At 65.1% G+C, this 24,772-nt stretch overlaps 1 protein-coding gene across 1 annotated transcript in view; it reads right to left on the bottom strand.

Moving 5' to 3' along the window:
* Positions 1 to 772: 772 nt before the first annotated feature.
* RASGRF1 (Ras protein specific guanine nucleotide releasing factor 1) overlaps positions 773 to 24,772 on the bottom strand; it is a 58,644-nt gene continuing 34,644 nt past the window's right edge. The window contains 19 exon segments of the mRNA XM_079764054.1: positions 773 to 1,942; positions 4,831 to 4,899; positions 6,478 to 6,595; positions 9,476 to 9,555; positions 11,685 to 11,882; positions 12,897 to 12,981; positions 13,091 to 13,194; positions 13,904 to 13,964; positions 14,150 to 14,262; positions 15,336 to 15,442; positions 15,730 to 15,900; positions 16,709 to 16,750; positions 16,753 to 16,833; positions 17,862 to 18,235; positions 19,380 to 19,628; positions 21,196 to 21,278; positions 21,920 to 22,056; positions 22,566 to 22,629; positions 23,625 to 23,785. Coding sequence (XP_079620180.1) covers positions 1,850 to 1,942; positions 4,831 to 4,899; positions 6,478 to 6,595; positions 9,476 to 9,555; positions 11,685 to 11,882; positions 12,897 to 12,981; positions 13,091 to 13,194; positions 13,904 to 13,964; positions 14,150 to 14,262; positions 15,336 to 15,442; positions 15,730 to 15,900; positions 16,709 to 16,750; positions 16,753 to 16,833; positions 17,862 to 18,235; positions 19,380 to 19,628; positions 21,196 to 21,278; positions 21,920 to 22,056; positions 22,566 to 22,629; positions 23,625 to 23,785 — 2,390 coding nt within the window. The 3' untranslated portion in view covers positions 773 to 1,849.

Here is a 24,772-nt window from a genome sequence, read left to right on the forward strand (position 1 = left end):
CACCTGGCCTCCAGCCCCCAGGGCATGGAGGCCTCCGCAGGCACCGTTGGGAAAGGGACCAGGATCGGTAAGCACAGGGCGAGGCCCGGCCAGTGTGGCTCAGTGGATAGAGCGTCGGCCTGCGGACTGAAGGGTCCCGGGTTCGATTCCGGTCAGGGGCATGTACCTGGGTTGCAGGCACATCCCCAGTAGGGGGTGTGCAGGAGGCAGCTGATCGATGTTTCTCTCTCATCGATGTTTCTGACTCTCTATCCCTCTCCCTTCCTCTCTGTAAAAAAAAAAAAAAAAATTAAGAAAATATATTATTGATTCTAGAGAGGAAGGGAGAGGGAGAGATGATGAGAGAGAATCATCGATCGGCTGCCTCCTGCACGCCCCGACTGGGGATGGAGCCCACAACCCGGGCCCGTGCCCTGACCCGGAAGCGAACCCTGACCTCCTGGTCGACGCTCAACCACTGAGCCACACTGGCCGGGCTAGAAATTGTTTGCAGCCATTAAACTGTGGAGCGATTCTTTTCTGGCCTCACAGGTAACGGAAGCCACCTCCCTGGAGAGACCGGGAGTCCCCACAAAGCAGGACCGTGACCTCGTCCCTTGGGGTCTGGTCCCAATGCCCCCCTACCCCCCCCATAGGGACCTAGTGCCCCCACGTCCCCTGCGGGAATGAAGGACACCCACCCAAACTCACTGTTCACCCTGAGATAGAATAGATTTATTTAGCAAGAGGTAATCAGGAAACATTGATCTTTACAAAAATGGAAAGTTCTTTTTCTGTGTTTTTTTGTTTTTTTCTCCAAACGAGCCGGACGTGGGTAGAGTGTGTGGGACTGGACACAGAATCCTCAAACCAGTGGGTATTGCTCACGCAGGCGTGGCCCGGGGCCGCCACGGCGCCTGCCCCCCCCCATCCCGTGTCCCGTGTAGAAAACAGGGTCGTGTTCACAGGTTCCTGCGAGGGGCCTTCGGGAGGACAGCCGTGGGCGGGCACACACACGCGGGGACGGGTTCTAATCGCTGCGGCGGGAGCTACTGTCACGAGGCAGAGACGGACTGGGAGCATCTCACGAAGCTGGGGGGCGGGGGGGGGGGGCCACGAGGCGTCTGACGGAGGAGAAGTGGCGTGCGCGTGTGCGTGTTCCGGCTTGCAGCGACCTGGGGCAGCGATCGGTCGGCAGGCATCGACTTGGCGATGTGACTGTTTTCCTTGTTGAGTTTCGGGGCCTCGTGCCCGCTGTCCATCCGTCCGTCCGTCTGTCCGGTGTGATTCCCAGAGCGAAGGAGGACAGGGTGCCAGGTGGGGTGTCGGTGCGGCGGAGCCTGGGTCTCCCCGGGTGGGGATGGGGGGGGGACCCCCTGCGTCCAGGCGCCTGGGAGACGGGGAGCGACGAGTCCCCAGGCCTGCGACTCTGGCCGCCCACGGGGAGATGGGCCGATGGCTGGGCTTCAGGGCATGGGCCCCCCGTCCCACCTCCCCGACCCCGCCCCACCCCGTTGTAGCAACTACATGGACATGCTGGGAGCTGCTGGTGGGCCCGGCCCGGCCCGGCGGGGGAGGACAGAAGCCGGACGTTTCTGAAGGTTCGTGAGTGCAGGGCCCTGCTGCCCGCGGGGCCGGGTCAAACGCGAGGGGCTGGGGCGCACGGACCAGGCCCCACAGGTAGACGAGGGCTGGCGGGCGGCGTGGGGGGGACGGGGGGCTGGTGCAGTCACAGTCCGGGAACTAAGACGGGGGCCGGGTCTGTGTTCTTGGAGAAGCACACGGAGGAGGAGGATCCAGAGACGGACGAGTATGTACAGCACGGCCCGGCGGCCTCCGGGGAGCGCGGGCGGGGGGCGGGCGGGCGGCCTCAGGTGGGGAGCTTGGGTTCGATGCGGAGAGAGGACTCGTAGAGGCTCTCCTCGTCCATCACGCAGGACTGGTCCAGCAGGTACTGGGTGACCTGAGGGAGGGAGGGAGAGGGAGAGGGGGTGGCGGGAAGGGCCTCCCGAACCCGTGACCTTGGGCACCAGGGTCTCACGGGAGCCGGGCACTCCTGGGGGCACCGGCGGCCGAAAGGGGTGAAGCGGGGTTTTGTCTTATTATTAATCCTAGAAGCCCGGTGCACGAAATTCGTGCATGGGGGGGGTGTCCCTCATCCCAGCCTGCACCCTCTCCAATCTGGGACCCCTCGAGGGATGTCCGACTGCCCATTTAGACCCGATCCCGGTGGGATCAGGCTTAAACGGGCAGTCGGACATCCCTCTCACAATCCAGGACTGCTGGCTCCCAACTGCTTGCCTGCCTGCCTTCCTGATTGCCCCTAACCGCTTCTGCCTGCCAGCCTGCAAGCCTGGTCCCCCCAAACTGCCCTCTTCTTCAGGCTTGATTGCCCCCAACTGCCCTCCCTTGCAGGCCTGGTCCCTCCCAACTTCCCTCCCCTGCTGGCCATCTTGTAGTGGCCATCTTGTGTCCACATGGGGGCAGGATCTTTGACCACATGGGGGCAGCCATCTTATGTGTTGCAGTGATGATCAATCTGCATATTACTTTTATTAGATAGGATAGAGGCCTGGTGCACGGGTGGGGGCCAGTAGGTTTGCCCTGAAGGGTGTCCCAGATCAGGGTGGGGGTTCCCTTGGGGCGTGGGGCGGCCTGGGCGAGGGGCCTGTGGCAGTTTGCAGGCCAGCCACAACCCCCGGTGACCCAAGCGGAGGCCCTGGTATCTGGGATTTATCTTCTACAATTGAAACTTTGTAGCCTGGAACAGAGCCAAGCCTTCTGCTCACTCTGTGGTGTCAGCCATTCCTGTTTGGATTTATGTATCTTCTATAGTTGAAACTTTGTAGCCTTAAGTGGAGGCCTGGACCGGCCAGGGTGTGCGAAAAGCTTGGCTTCCTCCATCACTGGGGAAATCCAAGCCTCCCTCCTGCTCTCTCTGTGGCTGCAGCCATCTTGGTTGGGTTAATTTGCATACTCGCTCCTGATTAGTCAATGGGTGTGGTTTGTGGGTGTAGCAGAGTGATGGTTAATTTGCATTTTTCTTTTTCTTTTTCTTTTTAGATGGGATTACTAGAAGCCCAATGCACAAAGATTCCTGCAAGAATGGGCCTTCCTTCCCCTGCCTGCCGGCACCGCCTTTCCTCCTTCCCACGCTGCCCAGGGGCCCGGAGAAGCTGGGGTGGTGCAGAACACCTGCATCCTGCCCCCGGCCGCTCAGCGCCTGCATATGCAAATTAACCTGCCATATTTGTTGGGTTAATTTGCATACGCACTCCTGATTGGCTGGTGGGTGTCACGAAGGTACGGTCAATTTGCATCTTTCTCTTTTATTAGTGATTAGTAGAGGCCCAGTGCACGAATTCATGCACAGGTGGGGTCCCTTGGCCTGGCCAGTGATTGGGGCCGATTGGGGCCTGTCTCACCCAGTCCTGATCAGGGGCTAGGAGGTTGGCCAGCCACGGGAGGTTGGCTGTGGGAGTGCACTGACCACCAGGGGGCAGCTCCTGCATCGAGCATCTGCCCCCTGGTGGTCAGTACATGTCATTCTGTTGACTGGTCATATATATATTTGTTGTTGTTCGTCCTCACCCGAGTCTATGTTTTCCATCGATTTATTTTTAGAGAGAGTGCAAAGGAGAGGGTGAGACGGAGAGAGAGAGAAACATCGATGGGAGAGGGACGCCTTGACTGGCTGCCTCCTGCCCACGCCCCAACTGGCGCCAGGGATGGAGTCTGCAACCAAGGCATGCACGCACCCTGGACCGGAATGGAACCTGTGACCCTTCCATCGGTGGTCCTGGCGCTCTAACCACTGGACCGTGCCGGCCAGCTGGGAATCTCCTGATGGCTCCCTTAGAAAAATCACCTCTTGCCTGGGCTGGTCGCACAATGGTTAGAGCGTCAGCCTGCACACTGAAGGGGTTTGTTTTATTATTTTGTCTGGTCAAGGTGCCTGCCTGGGTTGCAGGTGTGATCCCGAGCCTGGGTTTGTGTGTGTGTGGCGACCAGTCGATGTCTCTCTCTCTCTTCCCCTGCCCTCCCTCCTGCTCCCTCTAAGAATCAGTGGGAACAATGCCCTCCAGGGAGGATTAACAATAAAAATCAATTGAATGGGGGCCTTCTGCCTGCGGGCTGGCTGCCGTGGGAGGGGTGTCGAGGTCTCCTGGGCTCAGCGGTTATAGGTCTGCCTGGTGGCTCCCGCCGGCCCCTGCAGGCAGACAGCTCAGATGGGGTCTGAGGAACTCGTAACCCCTGAGAAAGGCGTCTCGCAGCCCTGGGAGGCAGACTCGTCTTTCACAGAGGTCTGCACCCTCCCAACCCCTCCTCAGTAGTGAGCTGGCTCAAGGTCAAATCTCTTTCAAGGTTATGTCCCTCAAGGTCATCTCCCATTAGGGTTCTACTTTAGGGGGTGATAGTCGAAGCTGCCGGTTAAAGGGTCTGAAAGAGCAGTGAGGGGCCCAGGCCCAACGCAGAGCCTGGCGCATAGTAGGTGCTCAGTGAATGTGGGCCGAATGAGAACGAATGAATGCCGAGCCAGGAAGATGTGGCCCAATGGTTAGGCCGGCGATGTTCAGCCGGGGTGCCACAAGAATTTTTAAGCCCGGCCAGTGTGGCTCAGTGATTGAGCATTGACCTATGAACCAGGAGGTCAGGGTTCAATTCCCAGTCAGGGCACAGGCCCGGGTTGTGGGCTCGATCCCCAGTGGGGGACGTGCAGGAGGCAGCCGATCCGTGATTCTCTCTCCTCATTGACATTTCTCTCTCTCTCCTCCCTTCCTCTCTGAAGTCAATAAAAAACATTAAAAACCCACAAAAAAGAACGAAAGCGGACGTGACGTCGACCCCTACCTTCGCCTGGTGCTCTATTTTGTAGGCGGTTTGCTGGAACTGGCGGATCTCTCGGATAATGTGGGATATCTGCGGGGAGGAAGGGGCTCTGGAGGGACAGGCTCCCCTCTCAGTGCCACCCCCACTCCGCCGGGCAGACGGGCACCCCACTCTGCAGGGCAGATGGGCACCCCACTCCGCGGGGCAGACGGGCACCCCACTCCGCAGGGCAGACGGGCACCCCCACTCCGCAGGGCAGACGGGCACCCCACTCCGCGGGGCAGACGGGCACCCCACTCCGCAGGGCAGAGGGCACCCCCACTCCGCGGGGCAGAGGGCACCCCCACTCCGCAGGGCAATGGGCACCCCACTCCGCCGGGCAGACGGGCACCCCACTCCGCGGGGCAGAGGGCACCCCACTCCGCGGGGCAGACGGGCACCCCACTCCGCGGGGCAGAGGGCACCCCACTCCGCGGGGCAGACGGGCACCCCACTCCTCGGGGCAGATGGGCACACCACTCCGCGGGGCAGACGGGCACCCCACTCCTCAGGGCAGACGGGCACCCCACTCCGCGGGGCAGACGGGCACCCCACTCCTCGGGGCAGATGGGCACACCACTCCGCGGGGCAGACGGGCACCCCACTCCTCAGGGCAGACGGGCACCCCACTCCTCGGGGCATACGGGCACCCCACTCTGCGGGGCAGACGGGCACCCCCACTCCGCGGGGCAGACAGGCACCCCACTCCGCGGGGCAGAGGGCACCCCACTCCACAGGGCAGAGGGCACCCCACTCCACAGGGCAGACGGGCACCCCACTCCACAGGGCAGACGGACACCCCACTCCACAGGGCAGACGGACACCCCACTCCACAGGGCAGACGGGCACCCCACTCCACAGGGCAGACGGGCACCCCACTCCACAGGGCAGAGGGCACCCCACTCCACAGGGCAGATGGGCACCCCACTCCACGGGGCAGACGGGCACCCCACTCCGCAGGGCAGACGGGCACCCCACTCCGCGGGGCAGACGGGCACCCCACTCCTCAGGGCAGACGGGCACCCCACTCCTCAGGGCAGATGGGCAGCCACAGCCTTGGCCGCAGGCAGGGTCCTGGCCAAGATTAAAGGCCTCCGCCTCCCTCGTGTCCTGAGGGCCTACTGTGTGCAGGCTCCCAAGAGGCCCCTCTATTAAGGAGGGGAGCCCGATACAGGCGGGGGCCCAGAGTGCAGGGAGGAGGAAGGAGGGACGGCGAGCAGCCAGGCGCCCCCTCACCCCGCTCTGGGGTCCCCTCTCCCCGAGAGCCCAGGCCCAGGCTGCTCGCTGGGACATGTGAGACCTCCGGGCCCTGGGAGGCGCTGCCCGTGACGCCCGCGGTCCCATGCACGGGGTGGACGGGCATGAAGGTGGGGCCGGAATCAGACTGACAGGGTTCTGGTCCTGGCTCTGCCCTGGACGGAGGGGTGCCCGGGGCAGGTCACGCCCGCCCCCCCCCCCCCCCAGCCTCGGTGTGCTGGTCTGTGGGGCGGGCAGCACAGTGGGAAGGCGGGAAGGCTGCCCGGGCGGCCAGATGCCAGCCGCTGGCTGCCCGGATCCCCGGTTCTCACGGGAGGGTCTGGGGGCTGGGGGCCGGGGCCGGGGCCGGGTGGGGCCCCGTGGGAGACGCACCATCCTCATCTTGGAGAAGTTGACCAGGCCGTCCTCCGTGTAGTTGGGGGTCCCCTCCTCGATGAAGGCCAGGTCCGTGAGGTACATGCCCAGGTAAGGGACGCAGGGCGGGTCGCAACTTGGAGGCAAACGGCAGGGACAGACGGTTTCACTTACAAACGGGCCCTCCCAGCACACGAGGCCGCTTCAAGGAGCCGGTTCCGTGGGCTCGGGAACTCGGGTTCGGCCGGCTCGGACCCAGTCGTGCGGAAGGAGGAGCCTCGGGGTTTGGGGAACAGGGACAGCAGAGCGTTTCACGCCCCAGCTCCTGACCCCTCGGGGGCGTTGAGATCAATGCAGTGGGCGTGGACCAGATCAAAATAAAAATATTTTTTTCTAGGAAAATGGTAGAATTTCCCGGCCGCCAGGGCTCTGTGATTGAGTGTCGACCTATGAACCAGGAGGTCAGGGCACACGCCCTGGGTGCGGGCACATCCCCAGTGGGGGGCGTGCAGGAGGCAGCCGATCGGTGATTCTCTCTCATCGATGTTTCTCTCTCTCCCTCTCCCTTCCTCTCTGTAAAAAATCAATAAAATATATTTAAAAAAATAGAAGAGAGGCTGGAGGGAGGGAGGGAGACTTGGGGTGCAGTCTTGGCTGGCAAAGGTGCTGGCACAACACCGAGTATTTTAGGGGAAGGGGCGGGAGGAGGAGTGGGGCCGAGGACTCGCAGGGAGACCCCTCCGGGCCTGTCTGCGCCCACGACGGCCCCCTCCCGCCCTCCGCCCGCTGTGCCCGCGCAGCTCGCTCTCTGGGAAACCGGAAACCGGAAACCTTGGGGCCTCAGGTGGCCCCAGCCTCGGCCCCCTCTGCAGGGCGGGGCGCGTGTCCCGGAAGTGAGCGCCCGTCCGCGCACAGGTCTGGGCGCCCATCCCACGTGCCCGTCGGCCCGCGTGGCAGGGACAGGCGCGGGGAGAGGCACTTACACGGCCCGGGGCCCTGGGGGAGGGGCGGGGAGGTGGGGACGCAGACAGAATGGGGCCCGCGGGCCGCGGAGGCAGAGGCGGCGGCCGAGAAGCCATGTGAAGGAGGCGGATGGAGGCACCGGGGGCGGGCGGGCGGACGGACGGACGCACGGGTGGTGAATGCACGGAGGGGAGCTCCCCACAAGCACAGTCCACGGGGCTCCGGGAGCCCGGGCGGGGGACACACGGCGGGCGGCACGGAGGGGCAACGCGGTCTGAGGACACAAACAGAGCGGGATGGTCAGGCCATGGACACGGAGCCGCGGACAGACCAGACGGGAGGACACGGGGAGGGACGGGCGGACGGACAGGCGGGCCGGGGTGGGGGGCTCAGGGCCACCGTGCGGGCCCAGTGCTGACGGCCCGAGGGGTGCTGATCCCGGAGCGGGGCTCCCCATCGGCAGGCACCCGCGGGCCCCTGGAGAGACGGGAGGCGTCCTGGTTTCCATGGTAACCAGGCTCTCCCCGGGTCTCTCCCTGGCCGGGGGCAGCCCCCTCCTGTGAGCTGGGGCCGCGTGTCCGGGCCCCCCGCTGCCTGGGCTGGCCCAGGGTCCTGGCGGGGGGCGCAGGAGGGGCTGTCCGGGCAGGGTGGCCTCCGGGGGCGTTGGGCATGTCTGGGCTCTCCTGGGGTCGACACTGGGGGCGGGTCGCTCAAGGAGGGGTCGCTCAGGGTGGGGGTCGCTGGGGAGGGGTCCCTGGGGGCGGGGTCGCTCAGGGCGGGGTCGCTGGGGAGGGGTCCCTGGGGGTGGGGTCACTCAGGGCGGGGTCGCTCAGGGTGGGGGATCACTCAGGGCGGGGGTCACTCAGGGCGGGGTCGCTGGGGAGGGGTCCCTGGGGGTGGGGTCACTCAGGGCGGGGGTCACTCTGGGCGGGGTCGCTGGCATCTGGTGGGCGGGGCCAGGAGGCTCCCAGCCGCCCCGCAGGGCACAGGCCCCGCCCCCAACAGGGACCTTCCTGCTCTCGGGACCCGTCTGGGCTGACAGCGCCTCAGGGGTACGTGGGTGACTTGCAGGAGCTGGGGGGAGGGGGGCCTGCAGGCCGAGGGGCAGCTGTGGGTCGAGGGGCGTTGGTTTGATTCTCAGATGCACCGTCTGGGAAGGTACTTTTTTAAATCCTCACCCGGGCTATTCCCCGTTGACCTCGGGAGAGAGCGGAGAGGAAGACGGAGAGAAACATCGATGTGAGAGACGCATCGACTGGCTGCCTCCCCCGCATCCCGGCCAGGACTGGGGAGCAAACCCGCCACGGAGCCCTGGCCAGTGTGGCTCAGTGGATAGGGCATCGGCCTGCGGACCCGAGGGTCTGGGGTTCGATGTGGTCAAGGGCACGCACCTCGGTTGCAGGCTCCATCCCCGGCCGGGTGCATGGGGGAGGCAGCCAACGGATGTGTCTCTCCCACATCGATGTTTCTCTCTCTCTCCCCCTCCTTTCCACTCTCTATATAAAAAAAAAAATCAATGGAAAAATATCCTCAGGTGAGGATTAACCAAATAAATAAATAATCTTTAAAAAAATCCACAACTGAAGTACCTGCCCTTGACCAGGAATCGAACCTTCGGGCCGACGCTCTAACCACTTAGCCACACCGGCCAGGGCGGCGCTTTTGTTTTGAGGCCCGATTCCCAAGTAAAGGAAGTAAAAACACACTCCTATTCAATACAGACGTCGCTTTAAGACGCATCCCAGTGTCAGAAATACTAAAATGTAAAAAAAGAAAAAAAAAATCCCCAAACCGTGCATTTTAGAATCAAGGACTCCGGGGGTCCTCCCTGAGCCTGTCCCCCGGGAAGGGCCCCCAGACTGAAGTCTCTCGGGCAGAGGATGGAGGACGAGGTGGAGGGGGGTCTGGGACACCCTGGGGGTCTGGTGGGGAGACAGACAGACACAGACACACAGACACACAGACTCCTGCTCAGCCAGATGGGTGGGGGGGGGTGGATGCCGCGCGGTGCAGTCCCACGGGGGGCGGTGACGAGGGCGGGACCCACACTCACTTCTTCAGGGCTTCTCGCAGGTTCTTAAACCTGCCGTCCGAGGACACGAGCTTCTGCAGCTTATCGATCAGCGCTTTAGTCTGCGAGGAATTGAAGCGCCACTAGCCCGCGGCCTGCGCCCCACGGTCCCCACGCCGTGCGCCCCACTCCACGCGCGCTGACTCCACGCGCCCCCACTCCCCGACTCTGCGCCCCCCCCACTCCCCATGCCCACACTCCGCGCGCCCTGACTCCACGCACCCCCACTCCACGCGTCCACACTCCCCACTCTCCCACTCTGCGCACCTCCCCTCCCCACGACCCCCACCCCTTCAAGTCTGGCTCCAGGACCACGTGTGCTCTGCCCTCTGTGGGTGGGCAGACTCAGGGGCTCGGGCCTTTCCTGGGCCTGGGAGCCGTGACCCCAAACTCCTGAGGATCCTTGTGCCCACACACATGCCCTCCACACACATACACACACACACACGGAAGTGGGGTGTGGAGGGACCCCGAGACCCGGAGGTTGGAGGAGGACCCGGCACGCAGAGGAAGTGACCGGCTTCTCACACCTTCACGTTTCTCTTTCCCGACCCGCCCACGTTTAGGAATTAAGGAAAAGACGGCAAAAAAAGTCCCCAGACGCTCTGGCTGTGTTGCTCAGTGGTTAGAGCGTCAGCCCTCGGACCGAAGGGTCTCGGGTTCAATTCCCATTCAAGGGCATGTACCTTGGTTGCAGGTTCGATCCCCAGCCCTGGTCGGGGGTGTGCAGGAGGCAGCCCATCGATGTGTCTCTCTCACATGGATGTTTCTCTCTGTCTCTCCCTCTCCCCTCCACTCTCTCTAAGAATCAATGGAGCAACATCCTCGGGGGAGGATTAAAAACAAAACAAAACAAAAAGTCACGGGGCCTTGGAGGCTGGTGGCCTCTGTGGGGCCCACCCTGCCCCCTGCACGCGCGCCCGCTGTGGCCGGGCACCCCCAAGGACGTCCCTGCTTTCAGAACTGCCGCTCGGACCCAGGGCCGGGCACTCAGTCCCCGGGCAGGACCCTCCGACGGGTCTCCAGAACCGGGGTGTGAAGAAATCAAGATCGAGCCCCCATTGAAGATCGCCAACTGGCCGACGGGCAGCCGGGACCCACGAGTGCTCTGGTGGGAGCTCGGGTCCTGAGGAGGTGTGGGCCGGGTCCCCGCGGAGCCCCACGCTGGTCCCAGCTCAAGGAGAAGACTGTTGGGACCCAGAGTCACGGCCTTATAGTCCCCACTTTGGGGTATTCATTCTTCACGTGGGGGCGTTACAGACGCCCGGCTCCTGTGCGCACTGTGGGCCTGCTCCCTGGTCCCAGGCGATGCAGGAGCAGAGGTTCTCCCTCGTACCCGGGAGTGCTGGCCCCCAGCCTGCCCTCCGTCCACCTACGGCTGACCAGTGTCCAGCGCCCTGAACGTCCTGCCCTGGCCCGGCCCACCCAACCCAGCCCGGCCCACCCAACCCCAGCCCCAGCCCCAGCCCCAGCCCCAGCCCCAGCCCCAGCCCCAACCCAGCCCAGCCCAGCCCCAACCCAGCCCGGCCCAGCCCAGCCCAGCCCCGGCCCCAACCCAGCCCAGCCCCGGCCCCAACCCAGCCCAGCCCCGGCCCCAACCCAGCCCAGCCCCGGCCCCAACCCAGCCCAGCCCCGGCCCCAACCCAGCCCAGCCCCAGCCCCAGCCCCAACCCAGCCCCAACCCAGCCCAGCCCCGGCCCCAACCCAGCCCGGCCCCAGCCCCAGCCCCAACCCAGCCCCAGCCCCAGCCCCAGCCCCAACCCAGCCCAGCCCCAGCCCCAGCCCCAACCCAGCCCCAACCCAGCCCAGCCCCAGCCCCAACCCAGCCCGGCCCAGCCCCAGTCCCAACCCAGCCCGGCCCAGCCCCAACCCAGCCCCAGCTCAGCCCCAGCCCCAACCCAGCCCGGCCCAGCCCCAACCCAGCCCCAGCTCAGCCCCAGCCCCAGCCCAGCCCCACCCCAGCCCCAGCCCCAGCCCCAGCCCCAGCCCCAACCCAGCCCAGCCCAGTCCAGCCCCAGCCCAGCCCCAGCCCCAGCCCCAGCCCCAGCCCCAGCCCCAGCCCCAACCCAGCCCCAGCCCCAGCCCAGCCCCAGCCCCAGCCCAGCCCAGCCCCACCCCAGCTCAGCCCCACCCCAGCCCCAGCCCCAGCCCAGCCCAGCCCCAGGCGCCGGGTGCCAGCCGCCGCCCACACCTGCTTGGAGACTTTGAGCCAGGTCTTCTTCAGCCGGAAGATGGCGCTGCGGTTCATGGAGGACGTGATCTCCAGCACGGCGTTGTAGTTGTGCAGGCAGCGGCAGATGTCGGCCACGGCCACCCACTTCTCGATGGCGCTCACCCGGGCGCTGATGTCCTCGTTCCGGATGATTTCGGAAGCAATCAGGTTACTGATCTTGAAGCCCACGCGGTGAGACAAGAAAGAAGGGGGAGAGGAATGAGTGTCGTCAAGATGACGGGTCGCCGTGACCTGCAGACGCTCTGAAGATCCCGAGCGAACGCTGAGGGACAGCTGATGACCCGTCCACAGACAGACGGGAGAAGCTTTCCTCAGGACGAGGAAGGCCAATGAGAGGGCACCATGAGCCTGGCCGGTGTGGCTCAGTGGAGAGACCGTCGGCCTGCGGACTGAAGGGTCCCGGGCCGATTCCAGTCCAGGGCACATGCCAGGGTTGTGGGCTTGATCCACAGTAGGGGGCGTGCAGGAGGCAGCCGATCCATGATTCTCTCTTATCAATGATGTTTTTCTCTCCCTCTCCCTTCCTCTCTGACATCAATAAAAATATATTTTATTTTTTAAAAAGGACACTTGCAAATCACCTGTTAAATGAGTAAGAAACACGTCTTAGAATGTCTCCCCACTGAAATCCTGGGTTACGCTGCTGTCCTTGCTGCCGCTGTAGCTAACTTGACCGTAAGGAACCCACCTTTTAATATACGTAACGTCCCTTTTTTTCTAAGCTCCCCTCATTGTACTGAAAAGTGTAATAGATGCCCGGCCCGCGTGGCTCAGTGGCTGAGCATTGACCTAGGAACCAGGAGGTCACGGTTTGATTCCCGGTCAGGGCACAGGCCTGGGTTGTGGGCTCGATCCCCAGTGTGGGGCGTGCAGGAGACAGCCGATCCATGATGGATGTTTCTCTCTCTCCCTCTCCCTTCCTCTCTGACGTCAATAAAAATGTATTAAATAAAAAAGTGAGCACAGCAAGGGGCCCTCATCCCTGTCCCCCCAAATCTCCTTCCCTCACGCGGGCGGTCTCACCGGGAAGCTGCTCAGAGGAGCAAGATGTGGCGGAGGGAGGGGGTGCAGGGGAGGGTGTGCGGGGGGGGGTGGCCATTCTCCCCCCAGCCCCTCGCGGGTCCTGCCGGGGCCAAGCCAGAGAGAGAGGAGGCCACCGCCCACACTCACGTCGTTGAAATGCTTTGTGGTTTTCATGATGTAGGGGGTCCTCTCGTTCTTCTCCAGTTTCATCCAGCCTTGTCCGAAGAACTCCCTGTGGGGGGGGGGGGGGGCGGTCAGGTGGCCCTCCTGATCCCTTTGCTGTTGAGGCTGTCATTAGGGGGGGTGGGGGAGGGGAGGCCGGCACCCGCCCCCCCACTCACTCGTAAGGGATCTTCTTGAAGACCAGGTGGTCCAGCAGGGTCAGCTGCTCCGCAATCTCCAGGGCGGAGTGGCTCTCAAAGGGCTCGGCCTTCACGCCCGCGGCCTGAGGGGGCAGGTCCCCGTTAGCCCCGCTTAGCCCCTGGGGATCTCCACAGACTGGGGGGGGGGCCGCCTGGCAGACGAAATGGGAGAGGAGGGCCCAGGAGGGCTGGCCTGTCGGGGCCAAGAGCCCGGGGTGGGGGTGGGGAGGCCTGGCTGGGAGAAGGTGGCTGGGCAGGAGGGGAGACTCCGCCCCCTCGGCTCCCCCCTTCTTTTATAACCTACATTCTTTTAAAAAAATGTATCTTTATTGACTTCAGAGAGGAAGGGAGAGGGAGAGAGAGAGACAAGTATCATGATGAGAGAGAACCATGGATCAGCTGTCCCTGCACGCCCCACACTGGGGATCGAGCCCGCAACCCAGGCATGTGCCCTTGACTGGACTCTAACCCGGGACCCTTCAGTCTGCAGGCCGACGCTCTATTCATTGAGCCACACCAGCCAGGGCTTCCTCTGCTCCCTTTGCTGGGGCCTAGGAAAGAGGGTGAGCCTAGGAGCAGAGGCGGGGGGCACAGCCTGCTCCCCCTTTCGCAGGGTAGGGGGAGCCCTCACAGCAAGAAGGCGCTCTGAGCCACCGGGGCTCCTGCAAGCGGGCCAGGCCGCTCACGGGCTCCCAGGGCCCGGGCAGCTCAGGGCACTCGGTGGGGAAGGGTCGCAGGCCTTTGCCCTCCAGGGTGCATAGTCCAGCCAGACCTCATCTGCGGGCAGCTCACCAGCTGCGTGATCTCCTCCAGCGTGATCTGGTTGTCCCCAGGGTCCTCCTGCGTCAGCGTCCTGGGGGCCAGGCGAGGAGATGAGCTGCCTGCACCCACCTTGCCTCCAGGCACCCATCTCCCCCAGGCTGTCCTGCCTGGCTGCTCCAGGGGTGACCGCCCCGGCTGCTGACCACCCCCGTGGGTCAGCGGCTGGCTAATCCCAGCCCCCCCCAGCCCCCCGGCTCTTCCAGCCCGGGGCCCCACCGCACGATGTTGGCAGCCGCCTTCCGCTCCTGGGTCAGCAGCTCGGGGTTGCGCGTCACCTCCTCCAGGAAGCCCACCACCTTGCTTTTGAGCTCCTTGTTGGTCTCGAAGTCCTGCGAGAGAGGCGCCGGGCTGTGGCCACTCCATCCCAGCTGCCCGCGGGGTCCCGGCTCAGGCCCGGGAGGCGGCGGTGGTTTCCAGTCCCACCCGCGGAGGCGCCCCCTCACTCCCTTCTCACGGGGCCTGGCGGGGCACCCCCCCAGCGGCTCCTGCAGACCTCCCGTGAAAGGCACATGGCGCGGCTGCCTGTGCCTGGGAGGCCGGGCCTGGGCCGGGGCCCTGGGAGGTGCAGACCTTCCTTGCACCCCAAGAGACAGGAGCCCAGCCAGCCCGGCTTCCCACGTCCTGGAGGCTGGAGTGCGCCTGCCCTTGAATGTCCCTGTTCCCCTCCCTGGGGTCTGAGACGGCAGCTGGCGCCCTGGCTTCCCCTCCCGCTGCCCCCGCCACCCCCTCTCCCCAGATCTGTGCCCACCCCCCTGTCCCCAGCCCGCGCCAGGCCCGGCCCACCACCGGTCCCCATCTCCGCCGTCCGTGGTCCCCCCCCACCCCGGCCCCGCCCACCCGCGCGTGCTTGGACACCCAGTGCCCGGCCCCGCCCACCTGTCCCAGGCCCCGCCCACCTGCATGTGCTTGGACACCCAGTGCCAAGCCCCGCCCACCTGCGCGTGCGTGGACACCCAGTGCCAGGCCCCGCCCACCTGCGCGTGCTTGGACACCCAGAGCCAGGCCCCGCCCACCTGCATGTGCGTGGACACCCAGTGCCAGGCCCCGCCCACCTGCGCGTGCTTGGACACCCAGAGCCAGGCCCCGCCCACCTGCGTGTGCTTGGACACCCAGAGCCAGGCCCCGCCCACCTGCGCGTGCTTGGACACCCAGAGCCAGGCCCCGCCCACCTGCATGTGCTTGGACACCCAGAGCCAGGCCCCGCCCACCTGCGTGTGCTTGGACACCCAGTGCCAAGCCCCGCCCATCTGCCCCCGGCCCCGCCCCCTGAGCGTGCTTAAACACCCAGTGCCCGGCCCCGCCCACCTGCGCGTGCGTGGACACCCAGAGCCAGGCCCCGCCCCCCTGCGCGTGCTTGGACACCCAGAGCCAGGCCCTGCCCACCTGTCCCGGCCCCGCCCACCTGCGCGTGCTTGGACACCCAGTGCCGCAGCACGTTCAGCACGCGGTTGGTGGCCGCCCTGCGGATCACGAACTCCTTGTCCCCGTTCCTCTGGTCCGGGGGGAACCCTGGCGGCAGAGGGCAGAGGGTCACGGGGACACGGAGCCGGCCTCCCACGCGCCTCACCTTCTGCCCCAGGGCTGGCGGGCTGGGCGGCTCGTCCCGTCTGGTGGGACTGCTGACATCCCCGCCCACCGGGGGCCCCCACGTGCGCGGGTGGGAGGGGGTGACTGGCCCGTGGGTTGCGGGCCTCCCTCTGGACACAGGCTGCGCACGAGGAGAGCGGGTGGCGGAAGGAAGGGGCCCCCCCACCTCCCCCCCCCCCCCCCCGTGAGCCGAGCCCCCCGCCCCGCACCTGTGCTGGCCAGGGACAGCCTCCGGTACTTCTCCTTGTTGGGGGTGCCCTCGTTGGCGCCCGAGGTGGCGATGGCGAAGGCGGAGGCCGCCGACAGGCCGCTGCGGCTGTTGTCCAGCTCGCGACAGGACCGCATGACCACCCCGTTGTTGTAGGAAAAGAGGGGGAACTCTGGGGAGGAAGGAAGGCCAGGGTCCCAGGGCGTGTGCTCTGCACCCCCCCCCCTCCGCCTTCTCCATCTCCCCGACCCAGTCGCCGCTGAGATCCAGCCGGGCACAGGCCGGGCACGGCGGGATACAGAGCCCTGCAGTCGCGTCCTCCCCTCCGTGCTGTGTGGCCTCGGGTAGCTACTTAACCTCTCTGGTCTCAGTAGGCAATCTCTGGATAGTGGGGGTAGGACCCCCCTCAAGGAGGGACGTGAAGGTGAAAGGAGGTATTGGGACCGTACAAAAAGCTCTGTGTCTGCAGATGCTATCAATAATGACTGTTAGGCCCGGCCCGTGTTGCTCAGTGGTTGAGCGTTGACCTGTGAAACAGGAGGTCACGGTTCGATTCCCCATCAGGGCACAGGCCCGGGTTGCGGGCTCCATCCCCAGTGTGGGGCGTGCAGGAGGCAGCTGATCAGTGATTCTCTCTCATCATGGATGTTTCTATCTCTCTCTCCCTCCTCCTTTCTTCCCTCTGAAATAAAAAAGGAAAAAAAAAGGAAAAAAAGAAAAATGGGAGTAACCTGGCCCCTCGATGGGGCTCCCAGGAGTGGCCCTGGGTGCTGGCCCTGCCGTCCCATGTGGGGCGGGTCGCGCATCCCGCCTGGGGCCAGGGATGACTGCTGGGTGTAAGAGCAGGACCCACCCAGCCCCCCATGGTCACCCCGGGTTACGGGGCGTGGGGCACACTGGCGCTCTCTCTCTCTCTCTCTCTCTCTCTCTCTCTCTCTCTCTCTCCTGGGCTCGGCCACCTGGTCCCTGCTGAGCGGTACCTGAGGGATTTTTGCTCTTGACGGGCTTGGGTGTCGTCGGGATTTGGTGGGCGACGTCTCGGGGTCGGCCTCGTCACTCTGGTTCTGCTCCGTGTCCGACTCCTCCCGCACGGAGATGTCGGAGCCTGGGAGGGGCGGGGACGGTCTCACGTCTCCCAGACGGTCCCCGGGTTTTGGATTCAGGCCTGCAGTTACGGATGAAACAGAATTCAGTGGATTCGCCGTGGGGGAAGGCTGAGCGGCTCCTCGGGCCCCTCCGCCCTCGCATGTGGGATGGGGCGCTGTGACCTCCCGGCGGCTCTGCCCTCCTCCCGGGGCCCCTCACACCTGCCGGCACCCCTGGGAGCGTGCCGGCGGCAGAGCCTGAGCAGAGGGCTGGGCCGGGCTGGGCCGGGCCTGCGTGTCTGACAGGCCCCCAGGGCGCCCCGGCTGGTCCACGCCGCACCGGGAGCGGCGAGGGTGTGTGAGAAGCACCTTAGGCACCGGGGCCTGGCTCCCCCACTTTGGGGGGAGCTGACGGGGTACACTGAGAGTCGGCTCCTGCGTGGGGGTCCTGCTCAGAAAGTGGCCTCCCCGGCCCTCAGTTTCCTCAACTACAGAGCGAGTGGAGTTGCACCTGGACGCGTTAGAGAGCGCACGGGACGCCAGGTCTTCTCCTTAGAAAACGGAGTCCAACATGTGTGCACGCACATGCACACACATGCACACACAAACACATGTGAACATATACAATCATTAATACTCATGCACACACAGCACACACATGAACAAGCACACATACACACAAAGCACACACATAAACACACAAGCACACACAAACACGAACACACAAAACACACTGACACATACACAAATACATACATGCACACACTGCCACACAGACATGTGCACATGCACACACATACAAAACACACACGAGTACATACACACACGTAAGTATGTGTGCACGTGGGCACATGTACATGCGGGCACATGCACACACACTTGCATGCACACACACCCAGTCTGGGGGGGCAGGACCAGGTCTGGTGGTGACTGTGGCCTGGCCCCGGATGTGTCCCCTGTGGAGATGGACACCCCAGGGACTCAGAGGGCCCCCCCTCCGCTTGTCCCCCCCCCCGGGGCCAAGGTGGGGTCCCACGTGTCCACTCACTCTGCTTGCCGGGGGCCGGGGGCTCCTCCAGCTTCTCGGCGGCCGCCTCGGCCTCGTCGGCGATCTTGCTGGCGAAGCCGCCGGACACGCAGAGCTTGCCGGTGTCCAGCGCGGCCTTGCCGAGGGGCGCCACGGCCGAGTAGCCGGGGGAGTAGCCGTTGGGGCCGCAGCCGAGCGTGGCCAGGTCCAGGGCCTTGCCGCCGGTGATGATGGGGATGTTGAGGGACAGCTTGCGCCGGCGGCTGGGCGAGGACGTCTTGGTGAGCGACAGCGGGGGCGGCGAGGAGAACTTGCGGGTGGCACGCGGGGACTTGGGGGGTTCCCCGTACAGCAGCTTGTTGTTCTGGCCGCTGGCGAACAGGAGCTCCAGCGACCTGCGGGGGGCGGGTGGGAGGAGGGAGGAAGGTCGGCGTGGCCCCGGGTGGGCCTGGGGTCCCCCGTGCCTGCTGGGCCCCCGGGGTCTCTCCTGCTCACAGGGCCCCTGGGGGGCTGATGCCGAGGTCAGAGCCATCCGTGAGGCCCGAGCAGGTGGACAGTGGGTGCAGGCGGGGAGCGCGGGCGCACTGGGGCAGGGGCTCAGGCCGCAGAGGTGGGGGTCCCTGGTCCTCCTCATGCCTCCGGCTGCTTTCGGGACCAGCCCGGCCTCCCCGGGGCCCTGGACGGTGGGATCGTGCAGGAGGCCCGCTCCCGACAGCCGGGGGCCCAGCTCCAGCCCCTGGGGGGACGGGGAGCACAGCGCCCACACTGTCCCCCAACCTCGGCCGGCCGGGCACCAGTGGGCTCAGCGAGACCAGGGCCCCGGGTGCAGGCACCCGCTCAGCCACAGACTCCTCTCCGGGCCTCGGGGGCGCGTCACAGGCTCAGGCCTGCCGCTCCCCACCCCCCTTCTTGCTGAACGGCCCGGCTGTGCCCATAGGGAGGGACCCCTCTCCTCCTCAGAGCAGGATGCGGGCTCAGAGAGTGGGAATACGTTTCCTGTCTCCTTCCTTCCATCCCTTCCTTTTTTGTTCTTTAAATATTTGTATTGATTTCAGAGAAGGGAGAGGGAGAGAGTGAGAGAAACATCCACGATGAGAGAGAATCACAGATCGGCTGCCTCCTGCACGCCCCCTACTGGGGATGGAGCCCACAACCCGGGCCTGTGCCCTGACCGGGAACTGAACTGTGACCTCCTGGTTCATAGGTCGACGCTCAGCCACGGAGCCAGGCCCTCAAATGGGGAAGGTGTGGAACGCTGGCCCTTGGAGAGGGTGGGCCCAGCTTCACGGAGCGGCTGAGCGGTGAGGCCGTGGAGGACAGAGCCCGGTGCCCGCCTGCAGCTGACCCCACCCGGGAGCCCGAGGGAAGAGGGGTCAGGGCCCCCCGTGTCCCCCCGCTACTGCTCCGCTTGGTTCCGGGGTGCCCGCCTCCCCTGCTCAGGCCACGGCTGGCCTCTCCGGGGCCCGGGAGAGAGCGTGTGGTTCCTGGGGGGGCGGGGGGGGGAGGCGGCGGCCGGGGCGGGCCGGGGCGGGCGCCCACCTGGCGGGGATGGCGCTGATGGGCCGGCGGTAGATGGCGATGAGCTTGTCCAGGACCACGACGGCGGAGGTGAAGACGCGGTAGGAGTGCAGGAAGGTGTTGAGGAAGTCGATGCTCAGGAAGCGCAGGTCGGTGAGCCGCTCCAGCAGCCGGCCCACGCTGGCGTAGCGGATCTGCAGCACCTTGCAGGAGTTCATGGTCTTGCTGAAGCGGATGTCCACGTCGTCACAGTACAGCGAGGCGTCTGACCTGCGGGGGGGTGGGGGGATGGGGGAGATGGGGGGCACCAGGTCACACCGGGGGCTCGCCACGGGCTCCCGGCGGGGGGGCAGGGGGCTGGCTGTGGCCCACCCATCACTCTCTCCCGAGGCACTGACAGCTGGGACGGACAGACAGACGGGATGGACAGACAGACAGGCTGCTGAAGGACTGGCTGCTCACGGAACAAGAAAAACTTTGGGGGAAGGACACTGAGGAAGAAGGGGCTGCAACTTATTTATTTATTTACTTATTTTTGGCAACGATATTCTTAGAAACCGGCCATTATTATTATTATTTTTAAAAACGTTTTTATTGATTTCAGAGAGGAAGGGAGAGGGAGGAATAGAAACATCAACGATGAGAGAGGCCTGGCCGGTGTGGCTCAGTGGATAGAACAGCAGCCTGCAGACGGAAGGGTCCCGGGTTCGATTCCCAGTCAAGGGCACATGCCCAGGTTGCAGGCTCGATCCCCAGTGTGGGGCGTGCAGGAGGAGGCCGATCCGTGATTCTCTCTCATTATTGATGTTTCTCTCTCTTTCTCCCTCTCCCTTACTCTCTGAAAAAAAAAATACACACACACACACTAGTGGCCCGGTGCCAGCCTGCACCCTCTCCAATCTGGGACCCCTCAGGGGATGTCCGATTGCCGGTTTAGGCCAGATCCAGATATGGCCTAAACCGGCAGTTGGACATCCCTCTTGCCATTGCTGGCTCCTAACTGCTCACCTGCCTGCCTGCCTGATCGCCCCTAACCACTCTGCCTGCCGGCCTGCTTGCCCCCAACTGTCCCCCCCCCCCCACTGGCCTTCTCAACCCCAACTGCCCCCCCTTGCCGGCCTGATCACCCCCAACTGCCCTCCCCTCCTGGCCTGATTGCTTCTAACAGCCTCTGCCTCGGCCCCGCCATCATGGCTTTGTCCAGAAGGACGTCCAGAAGGTCTCCCGGTCTAATTAGCATATTACCCTTTTATTAGTATAGATGTATACTTAAAAAAACGATGAGAGAGAATCATGGATTGGCTGCCTCCTGCACGCCCCACACTGGGAATGGAACCCACAACCCGGGCATGAGCCCTGACAGGGAATCGAACCCTGACCTCCTGGTTCCTAGGTCGACGCTCAACCACTGAGCCATGCCAGCTGGGCTCTAATGTTACATTTTAAACAGCCTCATGCAAAAATCCACGGAGCCAAAGCCCTCTTCCAAACAGACATGAACTAGCCCTGAGCGCGCGGCTCAGTTGGTTAGAGCGTTGTCCCCGTACTCCAAGGTCACGGGTTCGGTCCCCGGTCAGGGCACGTACAAGAATCAAGCAACGAACGCATCCATCCATCGGTGGGACAACACATCGATGTTTCTCTCTCTCTCTCTCTCCCCCCCCCCCCCCCACCGCTTTCTCTCACAAAACCCAAACAGATATAAACTCCGAACAGACAACAAATACCCCAAAGACGAGAGCTGGGCGTCGGAGCCAGCACGCCGGCCCAGCCTCCCCGCCGCGCCTCCCCGCCGCTCCCCGTGGCCCCGCGCCGGCCGACGGGCCAGGGCACTCACTTGATCATCTGGGGCACCGTGACCTTGGAGTTCTCCTCGAAGGCGTTCATCATGAGGCCGTTGCAGCGGATGTTGTCCACGCACTGGAAGCACAGGGGCCCCGCGTCAGAGCCCCGCCCCCACCCCCAGCGAGAGCCGTGCACCTGGCCCTCTCTCCCCGGGACGCAGGGGCCCGGCCCCCGAGGGCGCCGTCCGTCCGTCCGTCCATCCGGGCAGGGGCAGGGTCGATGCACAGCCACCCGTGAATGTTGGTCAGAAGTGGGGGTTCCCCCGACCTGCCTGAGCCTCAGTTTGTCTACCTGCAAAATGGGGACAAACTGAGGCTGGGCGGTTTGCAAAGTCTGCTTTGAATGGGAGTACCCACACGAACCCAAAGAAAAGCTACATCTTGGGGTGTGTGTGTGACCTTTCCCCTTTCACTGTCCTCTGCCCAGGCCCCCGTTTCCGCCCGGAGAGGGTTCCTCCTTGGCGGGGGGCCCTGTACTGGGCCACATCCCAGAATCCTCTAGTTTGAGGATGCTCGTGGTGGCAGTGGGGACGTCACTGGGGTGCGGCAGACAGGCAGTGCGGTGGGAGGTCAAGGCTGGGACCCCCTCCTCCCCAGTTTTGCACCCCACACTCCCGGTCCCTCCCCAGCCCGGCTCCTGCTGCACCCTGACATGCATCACCGGGCGGCTGACCCAGAGGCAGGGTTCCCAGGCTCTCGGGAACAGGCGCGGCTCACCTGGCTGATGTCGCTGGTCCAGGCGGCCTTCTCCTGCCGGGACGAGGCCACCAGGATGACGGTGAAGGGCGGGGCCTCCTTGGGCTCCACCCCGATCTTGAAGTCCAGGTGGTCCATGTCCTGGCCGGACCCTTTGGCTTCCAGATGCAAAACACGCAGCCAGTCAGCCCAGTGGGCGTGGGCGGGGCGGGGCCGGGACCCCTAACGCTCTGCCCGCTGGGGAGGCGGGGTGTCCGGGGTACAGGCCTCTGGCTGCTTCTGGGTCCAGAAAAGGGGCTGGCCCCTCCAGCCCCCCATTCCCCACCTCCCTGGGCCCACAACCGGGCCCAGCCTTTGGGTGAGTGTGTATGTGTGCGTGCATGTGTATCTGTGTGTGCGTGTGTATCTGTGTGTGTGCATGTGTGTATATCTCTGTGTGCGTATATTTGTGTGCGTGAACGTGTGTGTATCTGTGCGTGCGCGTGTGTATATCTATGTGTGCGCATGTGCATCTGTGTGCGTGCGTGTGTATATCTGTGTGTATATTTGTGTGCGTGTGCATATATTTGTGTGTGCGTGCGCGCGTGTATATCTGTGTATATGTGTGTGCGTGTATATTTGTGTGCGCACATGCGCGTGTAAATGCACGAGCAGCTCCCACGCCTACCTTCCTCCTCCGTGCTCTCGGGGTCCTCCAGCAGGGTGCACTCAATGAGGGACACCACCCCGTTCTGTAAGAGAGCGACCAGGGCCCGGGGGGGGCCGTGACCGGGGCAGCCACGGTGTGTTACGTTCCGAGTGGCATTGAAAATGCATTTCTATTAACTTCATCCATGGGTGTTCTGTCTCTTAGCAACATCAGTGATGGGAGAGAATCATGGATCAGCTGCCTCCCGCACGCCTCCCACTGGGGATCGAGGAGGGTTTTCCCACGGAGGGGTTCTCACCCCCATTATGTAGATCCGCACACGGAGGCTCAGGGGGGCCATGTGCCGTGTGGGAGGTCTGGGCAGTGACACTGAGAGCCCCGCCCGGCCCTGCCCACCGGGGTCAGGGGCAGCTTCCCCCCTGGCCCCGCCCACCGGGGTCAGGTGCAGCTCCCCATGGCCCCGCCCACCGGGGTCAGGTGCAGCTCCCTGCCTAGCCCCGCCCACCGGGGTCAGGTGCAGCTCCCCATGGCCCCGCCCACCGGGGTCAGGTGCAGCTCCCTGCCTAGCCCCGCCCACCGGGGTCAGGTGCAGCTTCCCCTGGCCCCGCCCACCTTGGTCAGGTGCAGCTTCCCCTGGCCCCGCCCACCTGGGTCAGGTGCAGCTTCCCCCCTGGCCCCGCCCACCTGGGTCAGGTGCAGCTTCCCCCCTGGCCCCGCCCACCGGGGTCAGGTGCAGCTCCCCATGGCCCCGCCCACTGGGGTCAGGTGCAGCTCCCTGCCTAGCCCCGCCCACCAGGGTCAGGTGCAGCTCCCCATGGCCCCGCCCACCGGGGTCAGGTGCAGCTCCCTGCCTAGCCCCGCCCACCTGGGTCAGGTGCAGCTTCCCCCTGGCCCCGCCCACCGGGGTCAGGTGCAGCTCCCCTGGCCCCGCCCACCAGGGTCAGGGGCAGCTCCCTGCCTAGCCCCGCCCACCAGGGTCAGGTGAAGCTCCCCGCCCAGCCCCGCCCACCGGGGTCAGGAGCAGCTCCCCCCCTCCCCCCCACCTTGGTCAGGTGCAGCTCCCCTGGCCCCGCCCACCTTGGTCAGGTGCAGCTTCCCGCCGGAGCCCCGCGTGCAGATGATGAGGTGCTTGGAGAACAGGAAGCACTGCCGCTCGCCCTCCTTCCGCAGGGACAGCGACCCCAGGCGGCCCCGCGGGATCTTGCCCTTCTCACTCATGGGCACCTGGATGAGGGACCCTGCGGGCAGAGGAGAGAGGCCCGGCTGACCCCTGGCTGACCTCTGGCTGACCCCTGGCTGACCCCTGACTGACCTCTGGCTGACCCCTGGCTGACTCCTGACTGAGTCCGTCTCTGGAGTGACCCCTGGCTGACCCATCTCCAGGTTGACCCTTGACCCCTGTCTAACCCCTGACTGACCTCATCTCCAGGGTGACCCCTGACTGACCTCATCTCCAGGCTGACTCCTGGCTGACCCCTGGCTGAACCCATTTCCAGGGTGACTCCTGGCGGACCCCTGGCTGATTCCTGTCTCCAGGGTGACCCCTGACCTCTGGCTGACCCCATCTCCAGGGTGGAGGGGCCCAGGGGTGGAGGGGTCAGCCTGACTGACCCTGGCTGACCCCGTCTCCAGGGTGGCCCTGGCCTCTGAGCACCGTGGGAGTCGAGCGTGGGACTGAGCTTAGGATCCGGGCGACCCCAGTCCTGGCAGCAACCCTGCTCCCGGGCCACGCCCTCCACCCCTCCCCCGCGGTCACTCCCCCCAGCCCCTCCCCCGCGGTCACTCCCCCAGCCCCTCCCCCGCGGTCACTCCCCCAGCCCTGGGGACCCCGCGGTCACTCCCCCCAGCCCTGGGGACCCCGCGGTCACTCCCCCAGCCCTGGGGACCCCGCGGTCACTCCCCCCAGCCCTGGGGACCCCGCGGTCACTCCCCCAGCCCTGGGGACCCCGCGGTCACTCCCCCCAGCCCTGGGGACCCCGCGGTCACTCCCCCCAGCCCTGGGGACCCCGCGGTCACTCCCCCAGCCCTGGGGACTCCGTGGTCACTCCCCCAGCCCTGAGGACCCCGCGGTCACTCCCCCCAGCCCTGGGGACCCCGCGGTCACTCCCTTAGCCCTGGGGACCCCGCGGTCACTCCCCCAGCCCTGGGGACCCCGCGGTCACTCCCCCCAGCCCTGGGGACCCCACGGTCACTCCCCCCAGCCCTGGGGACCCCGCGGTCACTCC

Source organism: Cnephaeus nilssonii, assembly GCF_951640355.1.
Source record: "Cnephaeus nilssonii genome assembly, chromosome: 24".
NCBI lineage: Eukaryota > Metazoa > Chordata > Mammalia > Chiroptera > Vespertilionidae > Cnephaeus > Cnephaeus nilssonii.